The sequence below is a fragment of the Gobio gobio genome, assembly GCF_949357685.1.
Source record: "Gobio gobio genome assembly, chromosome: 15".
In the NCBI taxonomy this organism is placed as follows: domain Eukaryota; kingdom Metazoa; phylum Chordata; class Actinopteri; order Cypriniformes; family Gobionidae; genus Gobio; species Gobio gobio.
Window position 1 is genome coordinate 28,380,556 of NC_137108.1, and position 26,934 is coordinate 28,407,489.

At 39.3% G+C, this 26,934-nt stretch overlaps 1 protein-coding gene across 2 annotated transcripts in view; it reads left to right on the top strand.

Moving 5' to 3' along the window:
• The window catches only part of jarid2a (jumonji and AT-rich interaction domain containing 2a), a 41,158-nt gene extending 14,314 nt beyond the window's left edge, over nt 1–26,844 (top strand). Inside the window, exons 3-18 of one of the 2 annotated variants that reach the window (XM_079836512.1) lie at nt 4,022–4,166; nt 5,080–5,249; nt 10,039–10,215; nt 12,784–12,944; nt 15,381–16,371; nt 18,620–19,098; nt 19,185–19,277; nt 19,384–19,502; nt 19,797–19,867; nt 20,872–20,986; nt 21,073–21,178; nt 21,885–22,067; nt 22,226–22,350; nt 23,136–23,313; nt 23,497–23,604; nt 25,055–26,844. In XM_079836512.1, coding sequence (XP_079692638.1) covers nt 4,022–4,166; nt 5,080–5,249; nt 10,039–10,215; nt 12,784–12,944; nt 15,381–16,371; nt 18,620–19,098; nt 19,185–19,277; nt 19,384–19,502; nt 19,797–19,867; nt 20,872–20,986; nt 21,073–21,178; nt 21,885–22,067; nt 22,226–22,350; nt 23,136–23,313; nt 23,497–23,604; nt 25,055–25,228 — 3,395 coding nt within the window. In that variant the 3' untranslated portion in view covers nt 25,229–26,844. Of the gene's footprint in view, nt 1–4,021; nt 4,167–5,079; nt 5,250–9,322; nt 10,216–12,783; nt 12,945–15,380; nt 16,372–18,619; nt 19,099–19,184; nt 19,278–19,383; nt 19,503–19,796; nt 19,868–20,871; nt 20,987–21,072; nt 21,179–21,884; nt 22,068–22,225; nt 22,351–23,135; nt 23,314–23,496; nt 23,605–25,054 lie in introns of those variants that run through there. The other variant, XM_079836513.1, reaches the window with a different exon arrangement.
• Nucleotides 26,845–26,934: the final 90 nt, after the last annotated feature.

The following is a 26,934-nucleotide window of genomic DNA, read 5'->3' on the forward strand; positions in this document are numbered from 1 at the left end:
GCCTCTCAATGCTCCATTAGGAATATTATTGTTATGCCATGATTACACTGAAAATGTGTGAGCAAAGTAAATTATGCCCTGAATAATGCCCTCTCTGTATGGGTTTCATGTGCCGTGGCTGCAAAGCGCTCTCACTACTCTCAAATCACTGCGCTCTAATGGGGTGAACTCAGTGACCTGCCTGGCTGTGTATGGTGCAGTGCATCATCTCGCAGAGAATGTCAAGGGCATGAACAGAACACCTCACGAGCTCACCGCTTTATATGCTTTCAGTAACACTTAAGGATTCCTTTGGAACTGACTTGTTATCAAAAGCATTGCATTGCATTTCAGAGAGTCTTGCGCATTGTCTGTAATTAAAAGGCATCCTTCAGAATTCAAAAAATTTGAATGCGTGACGTTACCCTGTGCGGTCAGTAACTGCATTCTGCAAGATTCTTCTGACAAGAATTAACTTCACTGATATAAATTGTTTACTTCCCTGGAAAATAATCAAACACAGACAACACTTGTATTCACGATTTTTAGGTGTAATGAAATAATATACTTTCGCAAATAAGTAAAATGTAAATTAGCATACTCTCACCGGCCACTTTTTTAGGTACTTTTGCCTTCAGAACTGCTTTAATTCTTCATGGCATAGATTCAACAAGATGCTGGAAACATTCCTCAGAGAGTTTGGTCCAAATTGATATTGACATGAAAGCATCACACATCTGCTGCAGATTTGTCGGCTGCACATCCATGATGCGAATCTTCTGTTCCACCACATCCCAAAGGTGCTCTATTAGATTGCGATCTGGTTACTATTTGAGTATAATGAACTCATTGTCATGTTCAAGAAACCAGTTTGAGATGATTTGAGCTTTGTGATGTGGCCCTTTATCCTGTTGGAAAAAGCTATCAGAAGATGGGTCATAAAACAATGGACATGGTCAGCAACAATACTCAGGTAGGCTGTGGCATTTAAACGATGCTCAGTTGGTACTATGTGGCCAAGAATATAACCCCACACCCAGTGCTCGAAGAGGAAAAGAAGTTGCCTTTCTATCAGCTCGAACCAGTCTGGCCATTGCCCTCTGACCTCTGACTGGCATCAACAAGGCATTTTCGCCCACAGAACTGCCGCTCACTGGATATTTTCTCTGTAAACCCTAGAGATGGTTGTGCATGAAAATCCCAGTAGATCAGCAGTTTCTGAAATACTCAGATCAGCTTGTCTGGCACCAACAACCATGCTATGCTTGGTTGTGACTTTTTCTCTCTTTTCTTTCCCATTCTGATGCTCAGTTTGAACTTCAGCAGATCCTCTTGACCATGGGTGTATGCCCAAATGCATTGAGTTGCTGCCATGTAATTGACTGATTAGATATTTCTTGTGTTAATAAGCAGTTGAACATGTGTACCTAATAAAGTGGCCGGTGATATAAACATTTAAATAATATAAAACACTGTTATGGTTATGTTCATGTTTTTGTGCATGATTCTTTTCTCAGGTTCTATAGGTTACTTGCTTGTTTGATTACTCTGAGTGTGTTGCCATGGTTATTCGTTATTTGAGTTGTTATTCTGTTAGTTTTGCACTGTTCCCAGTTCAGTTTCCTTTGTCTTCGTTCTTCTGTTTCCACTATGTTTGGTTTGGCCTTGTGTGTTACACCTGTTTCTAGTTAATTATATAATTTAGTCTCTAGTGTTTCTCTGTATATGTATATAACCCTCAGTTTCAGTTACCCTTTGTTCATTATTGTCTATGTGGTTGTTCTGTTCCAGTTCTTTGTGATTGCCTAGATACCGGTGTATTGTTATTGAGTTATTAAAATCTGCTGCACATAGATCCTGCTCCTTTTTTCCATCGTTCCTGCTGCAACCAAAATGTGGAACATCCAGGAATTCCTTTATTGGGTGCTACTTCAAAAGGGATCCTAAAGGGTGCTACTAAGAAAAGAGGATCCAGCGCACCTGCGTGCACAATGCACCCGCTGCATCCACAGCCACCAAACCAGCAGGCACCCCGCCACGATGCCAGCGCCAGAGGTAATGCCTGAGCCAATGATCATCCCGGAACCCAAACCTGACAAAAAAATCTGACCAGGTGTGTGAGCCGGCAACAACTTCTGTGCCTGTGTATATGTTGGTGGAATACAAGGGGATGGAATGGAGGCCTGTCCCTTCGATGGCGGATGTACGTGCGCTGAACTCAACACCCCTTATATTGTTTGAGGAGAATGAAGGGAGCACAATGCCTGTTTCGTCGCCCTGCACAGAGCCTGTTTCGTCCCCCAGCACTGTGCTATTGTTGTCTTTGATGTTCCCGCCCTGCCTCCCACTCCCACCTCCTCTGCCTGTTCCAAGTCTAGAGAGCTTTTCCTGAGAATTCTGCCTGTTCCGCATCGGCCAAGGAAGCCGTACCTGAGATGTCTGCCTGTTCTGAGTAGGCCTAAAGGGCCATTCCTGAGAAGTCTGCCTGCCCTGTATCAGCCAGTAAGGCCATTTATTAACCCCCTGTTTGCACGGCCCAGTCCTTCAGCCCTTTCCAGGCCTATGTTGCCTGCCCGGTGCGTTGTGGACTGTCAACCTGTTTACTCTGCCTAGAACCTATAAACCCACCACTCCACCTCGGCCCGTCGACCTGTCGGCTCCACAATAGCTCCTGGGACCATCATCCATATGGCTCCACCGGGCTTCCTCATCCCTCCGGCTTTGCCATGGTCAGTCGTCGCTCTGCCATCACCATGGACTTACGGGCCTTCGTCATTGACTCATTCCTCCCAACCCTTTGGCTCCGCTGTGCTCCTCCTTCCTTTCGTCTTTACCTCAGTACTTGGGCACACAGACACACCTGGGTTCACCTCAGCTACTCGTCCTCATGGCTCTGTGTGGTCTCCTGAACCTGGCCTGGTCTCATAGGCTCTTCAGCTCCAACTGAGTCTCCATCGCCATCAACCTCATGTCAGTTGGTCATTCCCCTGGTTTCACTAGCCAGGTCTCCACCATGGCTCCGCTCTCCCTCAACTTCGCCTTGGGTTTTTGTTCTGGGATTCCTGCTGGGGCTTCTGCCCTTGCTCCTCCTACCGCTGACTCCTTCCTGGCCATGGACACAAACTGAAACGTTTAATTCAGTTTCCTGTGTTTCAGTTTGTTTTTTCAATGATTTGATTATTAGTTACACCTGTTTCATTGAATGGTTCTCTGTTTCTTTCAGTTCATTGTCTGTTCTCGTTGGATTATGTTGGCGGTTCTGTTCCCGATAATTGCATTGTAAATGTCACATCTTATGCACTAATACTAACTCTTACATCTTTATTTAGAAGAAGAAGAAGTTTTATTTATATAGCGCCTTTCCATACCTCAAGGTCGCTTTACATAGTGCTATATAATACATTTGCACACCCACATTCACAATACAAGCACAGGCCTTATGTAGCCACATTATTCAAAATACATATTAAATAGATACGTTTTTAGCTGAGTCTTGAAGGTAGACAAAGATTATATAGTGGAAGTGGAAGGGGAAGCGAATTCCATAATTTAGGAGCATTAACACTAAAGATAATGCTAAAGATTTCTAGAATTATTTTATTCATGTTTTTCATAGGGCCCCATACATATTAATAGATCTGCTATTATTATTCTCAATGTTGTATGATTTAAGAGGACAAACAATAACAATAACAATGCTATATTTTCAGGTCATAGACTACATGTTTATTTTTGGCTGCTTAACATTACTGAAACCTTAGATAATTGTAACAGGACACTGTAATTTTCCCTACTTCCTGTCAGCTTTTTCTGAGTGTGCACTTAGTCTGAGTGTCCACTTGTGTTTGTTCGCTGCAGACTGAATGATTGGAAAAATCCAGTTTCAAACCTCTTCATTTCAGAGGCAGAAGAGTTGTTGTGGATGCTACACCCTTTCATTTGTTAACAGAAATAATGTCCTAATGTTAGAAATGATAGGATGGAGGAAATAGTTTTCTCTATTATTTATGTGCATATGTCTCACACACACCTCCTTTCCCAGGCTCCTTTGCAAATGGTCATTTGAATGGTTCTGGAACTAAAGCTGGGCTGTTTGCTGGAAGCTGTAAGTCAGACAGGACACAACATGCAGTTCAGAATAAAGACTGCAGCCATGAGTACTCAATAGACGGGCCTGTCAGGAAGAGGTGAGTTTACTGAGCCTTTTCCCTGTGAGATTTCCAGCACATTAGGTTGTGGTTCTGTGTCATTCTAAGTTAGTGCATGGATAAAATGTGGTTTCATTTATGAACATATCATGACGATTGAACTAGGCGGGAATATAACAGATTTGACAATGGCTCAAGGCATCACTTAAATTAAATTTACTTTTCTATAACTTTGATTGCCTAAGAGATACAGTATAAAGTTAGATTCTAGGCTGATCCACACTGTTCACCAGTACAGCTTAACTGGTGTAGCTGGTCAAACATGGATGTCTTGATGGTTAAAAGCTTAGTTCACCCAACACTAAAAATCCTGTCATTAATTACTCACCCTCATGTCGTTCCAAACCCGTAAGACCTTTGTTCATCCTCGGAACACAAATGAAGATATCCGAGAGCTTTCTGACACCTCCATAGACAGCAATTTAATTAACACTATCAAGGTCCAGAAAGGTAGTAAAAATAGTCCATGTGACTCCAGTGGGTCAACCTTAATTTTATGAAGCGACGAAAATACTTTTTGTGCGCAAAAACAAACAAAAATAACGCCTTTATTCACCAATTTCGTTCTAGCCTGTGTCAGTCTCCTTTGCAGTATTTTAGTCTCAATAAAACACGAGGCAACAAATGAAAGTATATTTTAAAAAAGGAGTTTGAACTGAACTTCAATCATTTATTACAATTTTGTTCAAAACCCATGACCCTTTCTTTAGTGTAACATAAAAGGGAAAAAGAAAGCTGGATCTGCATTCATTGTAATTGCTTAGAGAAAAGTGACCAACAAAAGACTTCAAACTTGGATGATGAATAAATAAAGGATGGAGGGATGAGTAAATAATGTCATTTTTCATTTCTAAAAGAACTAATCCTTTATATTATCTGTTTCTCATACCAGGCCAAGACTGCAGGCTCAGAGGAAGTTTGCTCAGTCTCATCCCTGTTCTCCCAATGCCACTCCGCTGAAAGCGCTGGAGGCCATGCCCCCAAGCCCAGCCACCCTGCTCAACCATCTCACAAGACGCAAACCCAAAACTGAAGACTTCCTCACTTTTCTTTGTCTAAGAGGTGGGTCTGCTCTTTGCCAGTCTTCATTTTCTCGCTCTCTCAACTCTTAAAACGTTTACAGACTCCACAATTCTTTGCCTCTGGGCAGCGCGCATTCACCTCTCACATGGGAGTTTCGGTTATTGCTGGCAAACATTTGTGTGACTCTCTCATGTGTGCTGATGTTATTTACAGTGTTTGTGTCTTGGCTGATCTCCTAGTGTAGATTTTCAATTCAATTTTAAAACTTATTCCAGGAAGCAAGTCAAAGGTGACAATGGCATTTTGTTGAAGATGTTTAAGTAGATGAGGGATTTCTTGTCCATGTTGCATGTTTAATATTCATGTGGAGTGGAACTATGGTCCAATGGAAATTCAGTGTGGATGGAGCTATACTATTCGAGTTCATAGGGAGAATTATTTAGAAATCTAATTTAGATGCTGGTTTATACGTGTAGGTTGCTTGTTTTGTTTTTTAAGAGCATGTTTGTTGACCTCAACATCTGTTAAGCAAACAGAATATTCCAGGCCAGTTTAGCTTTAGAAAAAGAAAAAATAGACATCTAATAGAAATGAAAATGAACACTTACATTTACCCGATTAAAAAAGGCAGTTTAAGGTGTTTACATGACCTTGTGGGTCAGGAATCAAGCAATTAAGCATAAATGGCTGGTGTAAACTTGTGCATTTATAAACAATTATGGTATCACCACAGTCTGGATTTGTGACGGCTATAAATTCTGTTGCTGTCCTTCGTCATACTTTTCATCTCATCTTTACTGGCAGAACAAACACAGAGGACGCAAATTGAGTTAACATAATACTTTCTAGTTATACTTTTTAGTTATTCTCTCTCCCTTCCCACTCACTTACATCTATCAGACTCCTTTTGAAATGGTTGACCTTCTCCATCTCTCCTCTTTCTCGCATATGACCGTGTAAGGACAGGGAACAGACTGATTGGATTTGCCATGGACTCTTGGCTGAGGGCAAAATGGGTTAATGGATTTTCAAACATAAAGAATGTAAATGAGAACATCTTTTCCCAGTCTCCATTCGTCCCTGTCATCATATCAAACCTTTTTTCTTTATTGGGTTAGAACTGAGAACAAACATAAATGTGAGAGTGGCATTGTGGAGCAGTTTATGGATTTTTAAAATATAACCAGGGCTTGTAGTGTCAAATAAGTCAAGGCTGGGGCGGCTGGTGTTTCTCGTGAGTGGGGAAGCACAGATGTCGCTTATCAATGTGCATTAAAATCTTTTATTTTTTTAACTTTGGAGAGCGCTTCTAAAAGCTCCTACTTAAACTATTACTAAACAATGAAATGACTTGATAGAAAATAATTGTGCATATTCAAAACATATGTGCATATTCTTTCTTTCTTTCTTTCTTTCTTTCTTTCTTTCTTTCTTTCTTTCTTTCTTTCTTTCTTTCTTTCTTTCTTTCTTTCTTTCTTTCTTTCTTTCTCTCTTCTCTCTCTCTCTCTCTCTCTCTCTCTCTCTCTCTCTCTCTCTCTCTCTCTCTCTCTCTCTCTCTCTCTCTCTCTCTCTCTCTCTCTCTCTCTCTCTCTCTCTCTCTCTCTCTCTCTCTCTCTCTCTCTCTCTCTCTCTCTCTCTCTCTCTCTCTCTCTCTCTCTCTCTCTCTCTCTCTCTCTCTCTCTCTCTCTCTCTCTCTGTCTCTCTCTCTCTCTCTCTCTCTCTCTCTCTCTCTCTCTCTCTCTCTCTCTGTCTCTCTCTCTCTCTCTCTCTCTCTCTCTCTCTCTCTCTCTCTCTCTCTCTCCCTCTCCAGAAGGGACAGAAGTAAAAACATATTCAAGTTCACAAAAATCCTCAAGCAAAGTCACACTTTGCTTCGAGGAAGAATTAATATCAGAGGACGACATGAGTAGTGAATGATGTTCCGACTCTTTCCAAAAATAATAGGATACTTGGACTAAACATGGACCTCTTTCCTGCAAATTCCAACATTATTCATGTTAATTAATGAAAGTGAGAGTTGGATACCTTATCATATCAAATCATCAGCTGTATTACTGTAGTGTAGTATTGTGAGATGAACAACTTTTTTTTTTTATAATCCCCATCAATCATTATCAATCTCTCATAACGCGTTGTTTTACATTTCTCCCTACTCCTACGTAAGAGTAGGGAAACCCCACCCATGACTGTTGATGATCTGCCCTTTTAGCATAGACACACCCCTGAGTGAGAAGCACAGAGACCGCCATTTCTGTTTACTCGCTGTATCAGTTAGCTAGAGTATTGCAATGTCTGCGCCAAAAACATTACAAATGTTCTTTTGTTGGATGTACCAACAAACATACGAGTCTCCGTAGACTCCCGGCATCCGAGCCACTGAGGACACTGTGGATGAATTAAATTGTTGAAGGAAATGTGCCGAAGAATGTCGGTAAAATGTTATATATATATATATGCAAATAATTGTATACATTACTGCTTTACCAACGAGGGTCAGTACAAGCTGGATTTGCGAAAAAGTTGTTTCTGAAGGATGGGTCAAAACCAACTCTTCATGCTCTAACTTCATATCCAGAACAAGTAAGGTTGGCACTTCATATTCTGTGAATGTTTGCAAATTTCCTTTCTGAATGAGCGTTCTAGAATGAATGCTGTACGGCTAATATGGCTAAAGTTACCATAGTCTCTGACTGTATTCACAGAGACTAGAGCTATGTCGTTTTATCCTGAAAACGCTCACCGTCTGCGTCATAAACGCACATTATTATCATCATTATTATGCATTGTATAGTCAGGTGACGGACTTTTTTACATTCCCACACGAGCACCTATACAACAATTGACATTGAATTGAATCAACGGAATTGAATCAATGGAACTCCAATGTATCCACTAACCGGTCAGAAACGTCCAGGTGCAGTCTAAAAATTGCAACATTTTCCTGAGTCTCTCATCTGTGTCTAACTGCGGTTCAAACATGCAAGGCTGCACTCCACAACTGGTTATATCTGACATTTTGGCTGAGTGAGATTCGATTTGTTGTTGACATTGTATCAGAAGCTTGTGTAAAGGAGTCGCTGGAAGGGGGCGGGGAGCAGCAGCTCATTTGCAGCAGCAAATTTGACAAGTTTTAATAAATGATCTGGGGGGTTTTTGAGCTGAAACTTCACAGACACATTCTGGGGGCACCAGAGATGTATATTCCATATTGTGAAAAGGGGCATAATATGACCCCTTTAATATTCGCTCTGAAATGGCTCTTCAAAACTCTCAGGCATTATCAGAGAGGAATCGAAGAGTCATTCAGTTGCCTCTTGAGATGTGAACAATAACCAGGAGCCCTTATTAAAACCCTTGATGATGGAGGACTGTCCTAAAGAGCCTTTCTCCGTTATCTAGGGGGCCCAGAGATCCTTTCTTTCACAATTCAGCTCAGCTCTCATTTCACCTGGATATTACATCTTGCCGTCCATAACCAGTTGCTAATAAGGTTTCACATAGTTCATTTCTATTGATCTCAAATAATGGCAGATATGACCAGGTTGCAATATAAATTGAACACTCTATTGGTTATTGTGGTTGGAGAAGTGGATTGATTCAGATGAAGCCAGGCCACTTCTCCTCTCTCTATTTCTTTCTCTCCAGTTGGCCCCATTCCCCACCCCCTCCTCGGGTGCATATATACACTCTCTCATGTACACACACACACACACACACACACACACACACACACACACACACACACACACACACACACACACACACACACACACACACACACACACACACACACACACACACACACACACACACACACACACACACACACACACACACACACACACACACACACACACACACAATCACATGCTATGGCACATGCGAGCACCATGGACCCAGTGACTCAATGGTGCAGATAAATGCCTATTGAGGGAATGTGGAATAAAGCTTGTGAACAGGCACTCTATTGTGAGCCCTGAACTCTTCAGTGAGGATCAGTAGCACACGCGATGAGCACTGGACTGGACCACTCTACCGTCACAATTAACTTCTCTCTCTTACAGTGCTGGGACAGCGAAGTTAAACAGGATAAGGAGCTTTGCACAGTGCACGAATACACAAACTAGAGATTTAGGCTCTTATCTCCTGCTGTTCAAAACTTTGGGGTCGGTAATATATATTTTAAATTATTTTTAAGTAATAAAGGCTGCATTTATTTGATTAGTAAATAACTGTTTTGTATTTTAATATATTTTAAAATGTAAAAAACAGAACTGTTGAGAACAGTTGTGCAGCTTAATATTTTTGTGGAGATGATACATGGTGACATAGTGACGTCCCAGTGATGCATACAATTTAAAGAATCTTTTATAAATAGAAGTTCAAAAGAACATTATTATTTGTATTTTTTTGTAACAATGTAAAAACAATACTGTCACTTTTGATCAATTTAATTTTAATAGTTTAATATTAAATAAAAATAAAAAAAGCTAACAAAAAATCTTACTGACTCCAAACTTTTGGACGGTAGTGTGTGAACAAAAACATTCTTTAAAATATTTTCTTTGCCATGCCAGTCATACAGGTTTGAAACAACGTGAGCTAAATGATAACAATCTTAATTTTCTGGTTAACTGTCACTTTAAGGATAACCTTGTTTTTTTTTTCAAAGCAAGATATGTGGCGATTGAATCTTTCTTTTGATCTCAGCTGGTAGCCATTACTACTGTTCTGTTTTGTATTTCTCTTTCTCTCTTTCTTTCTCTATCTCTCTCTCTCTGCATGACACTCCCTCATTTTGTCTTTATCCTCATTTTCATTGGTTCAGGCTCTGCTGCGTTGCCCAGCAACATGACATACTTTGGTAATGCTAAGAATGATGAAGATGTAGATGAGGAAGAGGACGAGGAAGAGGAAGAAGACTGTGCCAGCAATGTCCCTGCTTCCTGCCAGTCCACTCCATGCAAGAGCAAAGGACCCAACAAATGCATCGCCAACGGTCATGGTACTTACACCCCTGAAACACTCCATACATTGGATAGTTAAAGTGTGTGAATAACCACAAACACGCACACTTATTCTCATAAACTTTATCTTGCTTTGCGTTTTATAATCATTTTTACTTAAAATAGCCATTTACAGTCCATTTTACTGTGTAGCATGTGTAGTGTATTATTGCACTGCCAGTAGCAGACAGGCTGGACATTTGGTTCCATTTAAGGACCCCAGTGAGGTGAGTTATGGCCATGCCTCTTTCCACACCATACAGTTAATGAGCCGTGACTATACACAGCCCTCACTGTCAGACTGCCTACATTTGCTCTATACCAATGTCTGAGTATGCGCACATGAAAAAAGAAAAGACATGATTATAATATAATAAATATAATATAATTTAAGTTAAGTTAAGGGTGTAAGATTTTTTTAAAGAAATATATGCTTTAATTAAGCAAGGATGCACTAAATTTAAATAGTGAATAAATAGTTTAAAATTTAAATCTAAACTTTATAGTCATCAAAGAAAACTGAAATATCTGTTTCCTCAAAAATATTAAGCAACACAACTGGTTTCAACATTGATTATAATAAGAAATGTTTCTCGAGCAACAAATCAGCATATGATAATGATTTTTGAAGGATCATGTGAAAATTCAGCTTTGCCATCACAGCAATAAATAACATATGAAAATATATTCAAATAGAAAACTGTTATTTTAAATTGTAGTAATGTTTCACACCATTACCGGTTTACTGTTTTTTGATCAATAAATGCAGCCTTGGTGAGCATGAGCATAAGAGACTCAAAAATAATAATCTTACCGACCTCAAAACATTTTAATGGTAGAACATATTTTACATAATTTTTTTTATTTGATTGTATTTATAAATATTTCATAAAAGTGTATAAATGTAAGAGTTCAAAGAAAAGTTGTGCTACAATTATGCTATATATTACATATTTTTTATGAATATTTGTGTATTGGTAATTATTTTCACATACATTTTGATATCTATTATTAATGACTCCGTTGGTCACTGTCCTCATTTTCCTCTTTCTCTTGAGATTTGCTAATTATAGCTAACAGAATAAAACAGGCCAATCTGAATTTAGCTGAGATTCCATTTAATAAAGTGCTGAACGCCACTACGTCCTCGTGTTTTGAGTTCTTGGTCCATTTCTTTCTCTGGGTTTGTAACCGGACCCTGTTACCCACTCAGCAAAATCTGCAGTGTAATCTGACACCTCAGTAACCCAATACTTCTCCACATACTCGACACATGTCTGAGGGGCTCCTGACAAACTACACCAATACAACCGTCACCTCGCTGGGGTTTCGAGGTCCGATTGGACCTTGTCTGTGTCTAAAACTGGAAACAGCTTTCCAGGTCTTTATTTTCGATTATTCCTCTCATATGTGTCCCATCATGTTGAGATCCGTGAAACACTGACCAAGTTTTTGCAGAAGTTGTTCTGCTACTCTACATCCAGTCTCTGCACAGTGTGTCATGCCTGTATGTGGGCTATCTTGAAAGAGAACTCCCTGTGCTTCCTAATGAAATTTGGAGTCATATTGAGCATCCATACTTTATAATCAAACCAGAACCACGTCTACTTACATATTGTATGTGAACACGCGCTAAATATGACACTTTTATGCTCGCCATTGGCCGAGCTCCAAACTGTTTGAATGATAAGTTGGTCCCTCTAGAATCTTTCATTTAGTAAAGTGACCCAAAGAGAATTTCAATACTTGTTTAGTGTTTTACTGATAACATTGGACTCTCTGTTCACTTCACCATCTGTTTAGCTAATGGCTAATGGCTCAAAACTTTGAAAACTTTGCTTCTTTTGTCCAACTTCAATGTGGGTGGCTCGCAGGAAGAATGAAAATCTGTTATAGTAGTTTTTATCCAATATTAAGTTGTTCTTACAGTCAACGCAAGGCAAAGTGAGCATTTTTTGTGCCATTCAGTCATTTGTGTTACTGGGTTTCAGTGATTTATATATGTTAGTGTGAGAGCTATAAGCAGCTTTGCTGTTACAATATTTGAGCTTTAAAATCCCATAAATTCTCATGTGTTAGACAAGGCCTCTATGCCGACTCTGTTAGCTGCTTGGCAGTCTTCTTTTATATGAGCAATTTACAAGTCAAGCGCACAGAAAGTAGAACGCAGGGCAGTCAGGTACAGCAGGACCATTCAGCAGAAAGCCTCAAAACTGGGTCTTTTTTCCACTACAGTACTAAATCACCTGGTTTAGCTCACCATCTGGTTAAATCAGTTCAGTGTGCATAATAACCACTGTGCACCCATAATGCATCCTATACAATACACACAAATGCATCAAAATAAATACGTGGTATCTTTTTTGTGGTTTTCTTTTAATTTTAGAAATTAAGGATGCATACATACACAAACAAAATTTAGATCTTGCATCCTATACAATACACACAAATGCATCAAAATAAATATGTGGTATCTTTTTTGTGGTTTTCTTTTAATTTTAGAAATTAAGGATGCATACATACACAAAAAATTTTTAGATCTGTGCTTTGTTCTTCTCCTTTTCCAGTATTTAACGGGCAGACGCGAGCTACTGGGGAACGCTTGAGTTTGAGGGCCAGAGGGAAAGACCGGGTCCATAGGAAGGAGAAGAACTCTGTAGCATCCGCTAGGACATCCACAACACACAATCTACGACCCAACAGGGCTGTACAAGAACAAAAACAACAGGTAAGGCTGGATTTTTGTTTGGTTTTGTTTTATTTTGTTCAGATCACATATTTTTCTGTATTGTTGTCTCAGGATCTCAACTTAAATATTCTTTTTCTATAAGTTTGACCTAATATTCACATGAGAAAAATAAATATTGTTTATCATTTCTCTGGTTAACTGTAAACCATTTTAGTCAGCATCTGTCAAACATCATCCAGACGTCCCAATCCCTTGAACTGGTTAGAAGACAAATTGACCCCTTGTTCAAAACCACTATAGTGTCTACCACAATAAAGTTGTAGCTTCCAAGAGAAAATAACATTCACACTGAGATCTTAAAGGGTACATAACACACACAGTTTCTGCCAATCTCATGTTAATCTTGAGTACCTTGAGTAGTATTGCATCCTTCATATCGCCAAAGAATCTTCAGTTGTATAGTTTTTATAAAAGACAGATACGCTGTACCGATTATTTCCCGAAAACTCGTGGAGGCGTGCAGTGGGCGGAGCTAAAGAGTCACAAGAACACACACGGAATACATCATGGCATTATCCTTGGATAATTCTTGATACACTATATGTTCGTGTTGTTTACATTATATGCACTTATGCGGCGATTGCAAATAAAACACTGTCTGTGTTTTGTTCGCAATTGGCGCGTATACAGTTTCACTTTCACTTTCAACTCATGAGCGGGAACTTTTATCGCTGGGACCGCTCCATCTTTCAGTTTCAAACGATCTGCAAATCCAGTGTAGAACTGGGCCTTGTTTATAAAACATTTGTCACCGAAATGCTGGGAACAAACAAAACACACTTGCATAACTCCGTTGCTGCTCCGGAAAAACAAACTGCATCCACTGTTCCCTTAACGATGGATTCTTTGGGAAGCTGAACTAAGGTTATCTTTCCCTCACAACCAACACACTTCTTTAGTAACATGGTTGATTTCGGGGTATAAAAACAAAATGACAGCGCTTCCGTAACCTGAACGGAGCTCGTTGATGGACGTGCGCTTGCTCTGGTTGATGTGCGCACGCGCTCACCCGGGAGAAGTACCCATACAGGGATTCTGCCCTTTATGGCATCATACAGGTCCATACGTATTAGAATCCTGAAAGGGTGTATTTGGAACAGAAATACTCCATCATACGTCCAACTCATTTAGCATTAGACATCCCCTTTAAGAAAACGTTTTGTTATGTCAAGATAACAAGAAAATTAAGTTGTGGTGATGAAAAAAAAAGCAACAACAAAAAAAGCATGGGCTGTTAGGGCATCAAATGTAATGTATAAATGTTTTGGTAAATGTTGAATATAATTAATTTTATGACAGATTCTACTCTACAAGGTATTTATACCTTGAAAACCTGCTTCTTTGTAGGAGCTACATAGCCAGATTTTATAATCGAGAATCTATTATTGTGCTAAGATTTATTTTCATATGCTGATATTAGTCGCTGTTATACACCACAATATATGCTTAAATGATCTCTGAATGACCTTTACTGTAAGTAAATGATGAATAATAGAAAATCAAAAAAATAGTTCCACTTTCAAGAAATACTGTGTGCCATCTTCACATACATTACAACATTATATTCCAGTGCTCACAGTGTCATTACTGTCTGTTAATTTGGTCAGTTCGGAACAGTGAGATAATAGAGACTATGTAGACCAATTTGTGAGTGTTCATCAAAATTTCCTCCCCTCCTGCCAGAGCGTTCTATGGCAACATACGGTTAGCTTTACCCTTCCCTACTATCCTGCAGCAGGCCTATAGCAACACATGATGTCATCTCTCCTCCACCCAACCCCCCTCGCTCTCTCCACACACAATCAAAACCAGTGGAGTGTGGAAGTAACACATACACTGGACTGTGTCCCATTTTTGTAAACATGAACTGTCTCGCTATGTGGTGGACCATTGGTAGATCTGTTGTGGTTTCTGTCAAGAACTTTGGTTTTTGAGACAAATTAATCTTCTCCCTTCCCCCACCACATGCAGATGGAACATAGTATATGGCCCAGGTCACGTGCGTGCATGAGCGCCCTAAAGAATGAAAGAACTGCTCAACTGAGCCCCCTAGTGGAAGAATGTGGTCCCTCTGAGAATTAATAATTGGAGTTTGCTGTTATGCAGTAAATTTGAGGAAGTAATGTATCGTTCTACTGTACAACAACAGCCTCAGCCCTGCCTTCAAATCACATTATGTCAGTTAAAGAAGAGCAAACAGTTAGTCCCACACCAAACTCATGGCACTGCAAACCCACTGTGTTTACTGTAGCTCAAACAGGTGCATGTGGATCTAACAATGACAATTATTCCTTGTTTCCTAGGGAATGCATTTACTGATTGAATTATATGTCATTTATATATATTCACTTTTGTACAATGTAAATAAATGACATGATGACAAATTAAGTCTTTTTTTTTTTGGTCATCCTTCAGCCCCCCAAAGTGAACGGAACATCGGGAGCCTCCGCTATCAGTTCTAGGAAGACGAGAGAACTCCGTACTCCCCCGACCAAAGCTGTGAAATACCCCAAGGGCCACGTGACTTACACCAAAGCCAGACTGCTCAAAGAGGCCAAGCTCAGCCTGAGCACGCACACACACACTCACACACACACACGCCACACCCACACGCACTCCAACTCAGGAAAAGCCCAAACCAGCCACGCCAAGATGCAAAAACAGGTGCTATCACCAGCAATCGCTGGAAGGCTGTGTGGGACGGACACTTTCCCACCCAGACGAAACGGACTGAGACAGTCAAAGAGGCAGTTGGAGTTAGCCGGGGCTAGTCTGACTGGAGCAGAGGTCGAGGTTAAGAGGGCCAAAGTGCAAGTGGTTCCCTTGAAGACGCGAAGTAGGAAAGCAGCTCAGGAGACGCCGGTGAGACCAGGATCGCAGCGGCCCAAACGGGCCACGGCGGGGAAGCTCATGTTCACCAAACAAATGCACTGTAAAGCCACCGTTCTGGCCAAGAACAGCCCCACTACCTCAACACGAGACATTTTGAAACCAGCCAACTCCCCCAAACTATCAGAGACCCCCAAAACAAGCAATGCTCTAAAACAAGGGAATCCTTCTAATACGACTGAGCCACTCAACACAGCTGAGCCTAAAGAGCGAGGCCGGCGCAGCGCGGAGGTCATGGAGGTTCCCGTTTTCTATCCCAGCACACGCGAGTTCCACGACCCCCTAGCTTATATGGACTGTGCGCAGGGGCAAGCGGAGGCATTTGGGATGTACCGGGTTGTTCCGCCAGAGGGCTGGCGTCCCGAGTGTAAGCTTAAAGAGGAGATGCGCTTTGTCTCGTACGTGCAGCATGTGCACAAGCTGGGCAGACGCTGGGGCCCGAATGTACAGCGATTGGCCTGCATCAGGAGACACCTGCGGACACAAGGCATTAATATGGAAGAGCCTCCACTTATAGGTATGAAGTGCTGCACGAGATCCAAAACAAAGTTTGGTGGGCATATTTGACAGTCTAAGACTAAGTCTAAGTGTTGGGGAGTAAAAAATTAAAAGTAGCAACGCAACTAACAAGCCTGAGATAAGCTCAGCTTTTCATTAAAGTAGTGTAGCTTTTCATATATAAATCATAGGGAAGTCTGTTCGTCCTCTCTATCAAATGTAGCATTTGACCGTATAGTGAATCAGTTTGCCTTAAAAGGTTAGTTCACCCAAAAATGAAAATGATCCCATCCTTTACTCACCCTCAAGCCATTCTAGGTGTATATGACTTTCTTCTTTCAGCCAAACACAATCGGCTCTTCTAAGCATTATAATGGGAGTGAATAGTAACTGAGATTTTGAAGCCCAAAAAAGCGCTTCCATCCATCATAAAAGTAATCCATACGGCTCCAGGAGGTTAATAAAGGCTTTCTGAAGCGAGGCGATAATCGCTTGCTTTCAGTAACAGTCGTCCGGCGGAAGAGTGACCTCTGACCCTACGTATGATGTAGGATGTAGAAGTAGCACAAGCTTAAGTGAGAGTAGATGTCTCTCGCGGTTCAAACAAATAGGCCTGGGCAACAAACTCCTCTTTTATATCGAAATCCTCCACCATTTTTCTTTAAATATTCTCATTTAGACTTCTAATTTGTGACTGTTTTTTTGTTTTGCTCTATCCTCTGCGCTTCTACATTCATCAATACACGTCATGCGTCGGCTTCCACTGGAACTACCCTCACCAGAAGCTAGTGATTACAGTTTATAAAGTTATAAATATGGAATTTTTTTTCTTATAAAAACACATTGCTTCACTTCAGAAGCTTGGAAAAACCAGGATATTTTTTTTAATATAACTCCAATTGTGTTTGGCTGAAAGACGAAAGTCATATACACTTAGAATGGCTTGAGTGTGAGTAAATCATGGGATCATTTTCATTTATGGGTGAAATATTCCTTCAAATGCTTCTCTCTCGCTCTCACATGTAGCATTTGAAAGTTTAATTTGTTTGTGGTGATGAATCAGTTCATAATAGATGGAGAAAAATCTAAAGTATTGTCCATTTAATGAAACCCCGGCTTTAGTTTGAAACATTTGAAATTATGATTCATTCAAGTGAATAATTTTGTCGTAAACACTCCTCTCTTCCATATGTAGCATTAGGCAGTCTAGTTCATCCTATTTAAATTGGTTTGTTCTGAATTTTAATAGCAAAACATAGTAATGTATGTCAAATACTCATGTTCATTTGATTAGGTTCTATTTTGGTTGTTTAGAGTGAATTTATTGGTTTAAGTTAAACGTTGTCACCCCAAATAAGATGTTTATTCATAACAAAACCCTATTTATGGTGCCAGAAAATCTGATTTAATTATATCATCACGTTAAATTACATTCATTTAAAAACTACCTTAAAAACTAACTTAAAAACATTTGCCTCGTTAAAGGGATAGTTCACCCAAATCTACTACTTGGTTCTTCCAAATATCTTCCATTTTGTTCAGCAGAACTTTATACAGGTTTGGAACAGCTTGAGGGTGAGTAAAGGATGACAGAATTGTCATTTTTGGGTGAACTATCCCTTTAAGAAACTGCAGTGTAGTTAGCTGCTTTTGTTACTAGCAGTTAAACTACCACAAATTCAGATTTGCATGTAGTTAGAAGCTGCATTTTCAAAATAGCTTTCCTAATACTGGTCAAAGGCATAACATATTGCACAGGGCCTGCTATATTCATACTTATATTGCATAACATCAAAGTCTCTGTTAAATCCAAGCTTCTGGTAAAGTTAATTAGACTCATGTGTTCGCTCAGACAGTAAGAGGTGTGTTTTAAACTGTATTAACATTCAGATAAGTAGGATGCACGATTTTAAATGGATATCTATTGGTCAGACCTGTCCAGTTCGGACAGATTAGTGAGCTCATGTTTGCGAGGGCAGCTTCCTTTGATGAGATTACACAGTGCGGCTAGAGCCAAGACTCAGATAGACGGCTCAGTCTGGCCTCATGTTGACTGAATGGCGGAAATCCTCAGCACTGCTGCCTTCGTGCCAACCTCAAATCCTTCTTTAGTTTCAATGTGCCACTTAAACAGTGACCAGCCTGGCACTAATGTGAGCTGTTTGAATGCCTGTGACTAATGGGCGGTGTGTGCACACATTTAGAGATAAAAGTGAAGCAAAATTAAAGGGACCGCAATATCTAGTGACCTATTTGCTTCCTGTTAGGCGGCTGCGAGCTTGACCTGGCCAGATTCTTCCAGATCCTTAATGAGATGGGGGGCATGCAGCAGGTGTCAGACCTGAAGACGTGGGGCCGGCTCGCCGATCTCCTGGGCATCCCACGCTCGGCTCAAGATCGGCTGGCCAAGCTCCAGGAGGCGTACTGCCAGTACCTGCTCTCTTACGACTCCCTGTCACCAGCCCAGAGGACACAGTTGGAGAAGGAAGTGATGGCAGAGAAGGACACCCTGGAGAGAAGAAGTGGGCCCCTAGAGGGCCAGGGAGACATATCCCAGCATGCCGCTCTTCTGCTTCCACGCTGCGAGCCCAAAAATGGGCTGGTGAACGGAGCATTGCACCGGAGCGGAGCACGCGAGCACCTCAGAGAGCTGGATCCCACGGCGAAAACCACCCGGCAGCGAAGACTAGAGAAGAGAGGGGAGGAAGAAGGGGTGACAAATGAACAACACAAGTGCATATACAGGGTATATCTGCTTACCTTTGGGATGCATGTATACGATTATATTTTAAACATTTTTGTAGATGTTCAGTGTTTGTCTGTTATTCTCAGGGGAAATCGTTCTCTTTGACAACATTCTACAGGGCAGCCAGGAATACTATGAACATGTGCTTCAGCAAAGAGCCAGACACTGCTGAAGTTGAGGTATATATTCATGTGGACAAGCTGTAGTTCTCTTTGATGAGCAGGAATCAGTTTTTTTTTATTTGTTCCTGTCATGTTATGCCCTCTTCCAACTCTGTTGCTACAGAAAGAGTACTGGAGATTGGTTGAGGAAAAGGAAAGCCATGTTGCTGTGCACTGTGGGAGAGTTGACACAAAGACTCATGGGAGTGGATTTCCTGTGGGCAAGTCTGAGCCATTTTCAAAGTAAGGGTTTAGAAAAATGTTAACATTATTTAATGCGTCAGGTATCAGTTACCAACTATATTTTTATTTTAAGTATATTATTTATATACAATTTTCATTTTAGAACACTGATGTTTTTTTTATTAATTAGACACTATAATAAATAATTTAAAGTAAATTCATGCATCTCAACATTATAATGTATAGTATAAAAAATCATTAATCATTTTGATAATAAAAAATGTTTTTCATTAAAACATTTCTGTGCATTAAATATTGTTTGCATGCATTTGATTTGTTTGTCTTGTACTCAAGGCATGGATGGAATCTCACTGTCCTTTCCAATAACTCAGGATCCATCTTACGTCATCTTGGTGCTGTGCCAGGTAACGTCCCGAGCTTTTCCTGAAAAATGAAACTTCCATGCGTTTGCAATAAAACACCTCGATGATCATGAGTTAAAGGATTAGTTTACTTTAAAATGAATATTTCCTGATATTTTACTCACTCCATTCTCATCCAAGATGTTTATGTCTTTCTTTCTTCAGTCGAAAAGAAAATAGTTTTTTTGAGGAAAACATTTCAGGATTTTTCTTCACATAATGGTTTTCAATTGCAACTCAAATCAATGCAGTTTCAAAGCGCTTTGAAGGGCTTCAAGGACTCTGCACGATCCCAGACGAGGAATAGGGTCTTATCTAGCGAAACGATCGGTCATTTTCAAAAAAAATTTACAAATTAATATACTTTTTAACCTAAATTGCTCATCTTGCGCCGCCAGTGATTGCGCCACCACATTGATGTAGGCGAAAGTACCGCCCCAACCAAACGTGCGAGGACTAATACAAACGCCCTTTACCAAAAAAACACTCACTCTTCAACTTCAAAATCGGCCAACATTTTTTTGTTTGTTATAGGGTGTTTGTATTAGTCTTTGCATGTGCGCTTTGTAAATACCGCCTAGTGACGTTTTCACTACAGGGCAGCGCAAGATGAGCAATTTAGGTTAAAAAGTATATTCATTTATTTATTTTTTTAATGACTGATCCTTTCGCTAGAGAAGACCCTATTCCTCGTCTGGGATCGAGTCTCTGAGGCGCTTTGAAACCGCATTGATTTGGACCATTTTGGTTGCAATTGAAAACCATCATGTGAAGAAAAATCCTGGAATGTTTTCCTCAAAAAACGTATTTTCTTTTTGACTGAAGAAAGAAAGACATAAAGATCTTGGATGAGACGGGGGTGAGTTAAATATCAGGAAATGTTCATTTTGAAGTGAACTAATCCTTTAAATTATATTCCTATACCAGATCATTCAGAATGGTTTGAATATTTGATCTGCTAGCAAAGCTGTAGACATTCAGTGTGTTCTGTTTTTGTTTGCATGAAGGAGTAACCATACCCTGGCTGAACATAGGCATGGTCTTTTCTACCTCATGCTGGTGTCGGGACCAGAACAGCCTTCCATATATCGATTACCTACACACTGGTGCTGACTGCATTTGGTAAGAGTTTAAAGAGTTTGTTGTCATCCTTTGAAGCTGGTATAAACTGAACCCAATGGCATAATAAATATGTCTCTTTTCTTCAGGTACTGTATTCCAGCTGAAGAGAAATCAAAACTTGATAAAGTAGTACACACACTGCTACAGGCTAATGGCACTCCAGGGCTGGAAATGCTAGAGAGGAACATTATGGTGAGAGTTGAACATTGATTCTGGGTAACACTTTATTTGACAGTGTCATTGTTACACGTTACATGTAGTTACTGTAGTAGAAACTGCAACTAGCTCTAAACAACACCCTAATCCTAACCCTATAGTAAGTACATATCATATAGTTAATTATTATTACGCTGTACTTAGATGTATGATTACACTGTAACATGGACACCTTAAAATAAAGTGTTACCTACTTCAACACTGCTTAGGTTTCTCTTAAAGGGATAGTTCACCCAAAAATGTACATTTGTCATCATTTACTCACCCTCATGTCTTTGTTTGACTTTCTTTCTTCTGTGGAACACAAAAGAAGATATTTTGAATAACGGTTTGTATCCATATAATGAAAGTAAATGGGACCCTAAACAACATTGGACCCCATTGACTTTCCTTTAATGGAGACATTTTTCAAAATATCATCTTTTGTGTTCTGTAGAAAACTAAAAAATGTATGGCAATTCAAATTTTCTGGACTCAACTGACTTTCATTGTATGGACAAAAAAAACCAACAGATTTTTTTCTTCTTCAAAATATCATCGTTTATGTTCTGTAGGTAGCTCAATTTCATTTTTTTTTAACTGTCCCATTAAATTCACTGTCATTCTGTAATGAAAATGAGAATGTGGTTTGACGGGATGTTCACGTGATCATTTCACTTTTGTCTCGTCATCTTCATGACAGATTTCTCCCGAGGTGCTCCGTCGAAAGGGGGTGAAAGTGTACCGGACAGTGCAACAGAGTGGTCAGTTCATGGTATGTTTCCCAGGAACCTTTGTGTCTAAGGTGTGTTGTGGCTACAGTGTCTCTGAGACAGTGCACTTCGCCAACCCCCAGTGGATGAAACTGGGCTACGAGGCAGCTAAGGTGAGAGACTCGACGCACGGATGGACAAAGCCAGCTGGAACTGGGCTTGGTTTAACTCAAATAGAGCTGTATTTTTGTAAGTGAGGTTTTGCCTAAGTCCTGTGGGATTATGGCGCTTCCTCTGACTTTCACGCTCGTGTGTCGTGTTTGCTTTGCAGGACCTTAAACGGCGTCGTATAGAGGAGCCTTTCTCCACAGAGAAACTGCTCTACCAGATCGCTACTTCTGAGCGGGACAACAAGCAGCTCATGAATGCAGTCTCCAGTCTCATCAGAGATCTCAGGTCTGTCTGAAACGAATCCTGTGAGTTCAATTGGCAGAAACTCACCCATAGTCGAATGTCCTACTTTGATGACCATTGCACTGAGGTTGGTTGAGCTGATTGTATTATGGAGGAAGAAGATATGGAGCAACAGATGAATTAAGATTTTCAAAAATGACAACCGACATAATTAAAATTCATATTTGTATCTTTCTGATACAGATCCGTGTTATTACCGTTAAGTAAAACAAAAATTAAAATCATGAAATCATGAAATAAAAAACTTAAGCTTATTTTATTTCAACATTTCTCCTTTTCAAGTCATTTTAATTTAAACTAAATAAACTAAAAATGTATTAGTAACTACATAGACATTAAAAAAATCTATAAAAAGACAAAAACTAAATTACAAAAACAGAACAATATAAAAATAAAATCTAATTCAAAATATTAACAAACTGTTATAATATAACAATGATAATAAAATAGCAGATACAGATAAACCTGTAAATTGTGTATGTATATAGTGTGTGTGTGTATATATATATATATATATATATATATGTATGTGTGTATATATATATATTTGTACAATCAAAAATGTACAGTTTTACATGTTTCAAGCAAATTAAGGTATCACAACGTTCTAATGTAACTTTTGAAAAATGTTTATTCATTTTGAGATTTGCTAAAAATGACATTTAACAGTGTTATTAAAAATTAATAGTGAGAATTAAAAGATCTTTAAGTGCTAGTTGAGGCTGAATCTCAGAAACTGTCCATACATTTCTGTTCCGTACTTTCAGGGATGCAGAGATTAGCCAGCGCATGGATCTGTTCGAGGCCGGGCTCCGTCTGTCTGCACGCTATGGCGCACACTGCGAGTCTCATGCAGACAAGAAGAAGCAGCAACGCTTGAGATTTACAGAAGACACGGCTGACCGACGCTGCCAAGTGTGCCAGCATCTGTGTTACCTCTCCATGGTAAATGTACAATAATACTCCTCACTTTATATTCTACATATGTGTGAAGGAATAACCACGAGTTGAAGTACCTTTTACTAAGTGAGTGGTCTGTCTTAAATTATGAAGGAATTTCCCCAGGCTAATTGTTCTAAGTCTTATTAGCACTAATGCTGTACTCTCTCCCTGTGTCTTCTTTTACAGGTTGTTCATGAGAGTGATAATGTGGTTTTCTGTCTGGAATGTGCTCTTCGATACATCCAGAAGCGCAGGTCCCCCCGCGGTCTTAAGATGATGTTTCGTTACACTGAGGTACTTTGATGTATGCAGTGTATTGATACGTTTGGAATAGAATTAACTGTACCGTCTGCAGTCGAAATAACTGTCTACTTTTTGCAAGTAGTGTGTAAAATGAAATCATATTAATAGTAAACTAAATAGAAACTAAAATCAATCATTGTAGATTGTTTTGTTTCATTATACACTATTGTTGTGTCGGTAAGATTTAAAAAATATTTTTAAAAGCAGTCTCATATGCTTACCAAGGCTGCATTTATTTGATCAAAAATACAGTGAAAATGGTAACATTGAGAAATATTTTTGCTGTTTTGTATTTTAAATTTTTTTCTTCTAAAAAATGCACATTTATTGGCAAAGCGGAATTTTCAGCATAATTTCTCCAGTCTTCAGCATCACATGATCCTTCAGAAATCATTTTAATATGCTGATTTGCTACATGTCTTAAAGAAAGTTCAAACAAAACAGCATTTATTTGAAATATAACTCTTTTGTAACAATGTAAATGTCTTTACTGTCACTTTTGCTCAATTTAATGTACCCTTGCTGAATAAAAACATTAATTTCTTTATAAAAAAATAGGACAAATTTGACTGATCCAAGACTTTTAAACAGTAGTGTGCATGTTCATTTCCTTGATTTTTACATTTAAAATAAATAAATAAAAATATAAATGTATTAACACAATGCAAATCTAAAAATGAATATACAATTTCATACTGAACATTATAATGTTGTAATGCATAAATTTACTTGTAGTAATTCATTTATTTAAAGATTTTAGCGGCATTAGAGGTTGCGAATTGCAACTGTTCACCCCTCCCTTTCGAAGCACATAGAGAAGCTACGGTGGCCGACACAGGACAAAGATGTCGTCGTCTGAGACAGCAGGGAGTAGCTAGCTCTCTGTAGAGCAGTTTGTCCGTTTAGGGCTACTGTAGAAACATGGCGGCGCAAAATGACGATTTCACTGTAAGGGGACGCGTGGTGTATGTAGATAAAAATGGCTCTTTCTAAGGTAATAAAAACATAACGGCACATTATGTAAGGTCTTTAAACACCACTGAAAACATAATTATGTATATGATATTGCATTTCTGTCTATAGATCCTCATAAATACTACACACTGCACCATTAACCAAAATAGTATTGAAATTGAATATCGATCATCAATTTTATACTGTTGGATCACTAGTTTCAATTTATTGTTGTCACAAGACTTCATTCCATTCCATGTTAAAATCAGCCAGTGGAAAGAAAAAAATACAATAAAACATTTTGTGAACATTTTTGGCAGTCTAATAATGAATAACAATGTTTTAAAAAAAAAGATATTTCATTGCATTGTATTTTAAGTATTCTGCGTATACTGCAGATTATGAATATGCTATTCTGGTACATCCGTTTACATTAATGTCTCAAAGTAAATGTGTAACATCAATCATCCCACGCTATTTTGCACAGGAGCAGATCAACAATCTGGTAAATCGAGTGTGTGGCAGAGCACTGGAGAAGGGAGGAGTGAAGCAGAAAGCCGTCGGCCCCAGCAAGACACCAGCAAAACGAAGCCCCAGAAACAAGAGCTCCGCACTGGTCCCCCTGTCCAGCTCTGCCACTAAAAGCAGCGGCCGCTCCTAACCAGACCAGACCGTCAGCGACATTCCTCCGGGTCTCCTTTTATATCAGGTGTTCCTAATACTTGTGTACAAACACTCTTCAATACTCTTTGTACCTAGTGTATAATATCAATACAACAAGGTGTTATATTGCATTTTTGTATGACAGATACATGTAGTTACTGGCTGGTTAGTCCAATATATTGAATGTACGGAGGTTAAATGTTACATCGTGTTTTGCGACAAATTCAAGGGGGCGAATACACAACTGTTTGGGGCACCTGACATAAGACTATTGGGTCTCATTCAACAAGCACGAAACATTTTGCACTAGTATTGAGATTGGTTTTTAGATGAGTATTTCCGGGTTGTTTTAGCATTAAATCGAGTATAGATATGCGTATACATAGATATAAATATATCCTATACTATTCCTATCATTTGTGTTTAACTGGTGCTGTAGTGACACTTTTCTCCATCACCCTTACAGCCTGTTTGTCTCTTGGGCTCATGTTTATTACGTCTTAATGCTGTCAGGAACAAGAGCGAACATGTAAGATTGCAGCCGACACGTCACACGGTACATGTATCGTAGTTCCTGGCATTTCGGTTCTACAGCTACGAAAAGAAAGTGTACAAGCTTGACACTTTTACATAGATCTGACACGTCAAGGAGCCCGTAATCGTTTCTGACAGCACCGATTCCTTCGCGAATTCCCACCTGGAGATTCCCCACTTTTAAAAGCACATTTTGAGGCCTTTTACTAAAAATCTTTGGAGTACAAATAACAAGTTTAATGAAGAAGGCAGTTTGTACTTGTTTTTAAAGTTACTATTTCAATTGTAAATGCACTTTCCCTTTTATCCCACAAACTTTTGTCCCCCCGACTTTATATTTGTAATTGGTTACCAGTGTTTCTTGAAACCTGTTCTGCCATTAGGAATCAAATCTTTAAATATTATTTTGTTTTCATAGAATATTATTGCAAAATGATACTAATATCTAACAACAACAACAAAAAAAGCCCCAAATATGTTTATATGCCAGTAAATTGAGCCTTTGAGTTCGGGTCTCTAGGGGTTTGGATGAGAAAGTCGAGATGAAGAAAAAGCCTTACTTCTACATTGGTTTCTTCATCGATATAAATTAGATGTTAACAGGGTTGCTACAAAAAACATACAAAAAATAAGTGCTGCTTAAATCACTGAGAAGTATGTCATAGTGGTGATCCCTAGTTTTTTAGCTTTACTTTTTTTATTCGAAAGGAAAAATCTTTTACCCAAAAGTAAACCATGTCGTAGGCCTAGCTACCCATTGCACTGACTGTATCAAAGTCCTGTAATCAAACATGGTAGTCGCCCCTTTCCAAATGACAGACTTGTATTTAAGGTTAAAATAAAACTGAACGGTGTTTCCAAAATGTGGTTGTATACTTTTTATGGCCTTAATAATTTTTTTTTCCTCTCCTTTTGGTTATCCTTTTCACCCTATTTTATACAGTAATCCTCCTGATCCTTGTACTGTTTATTTATATGCACTGTTACTCAGTCCTCCAGTCCAGTGGAGATTTTTGGTTACTTTTTTTTTTTTTACTTTTGTTTTAATAAATAAATCACTTGTCAATCCTTCCAAAAATGTACTGGCCTCATGTTCTTTGTGGAGATGCACAGACATTACATTACCAAACGGTGACTATTTTGGTGTTAAGGCCAATAACTGATGAAATG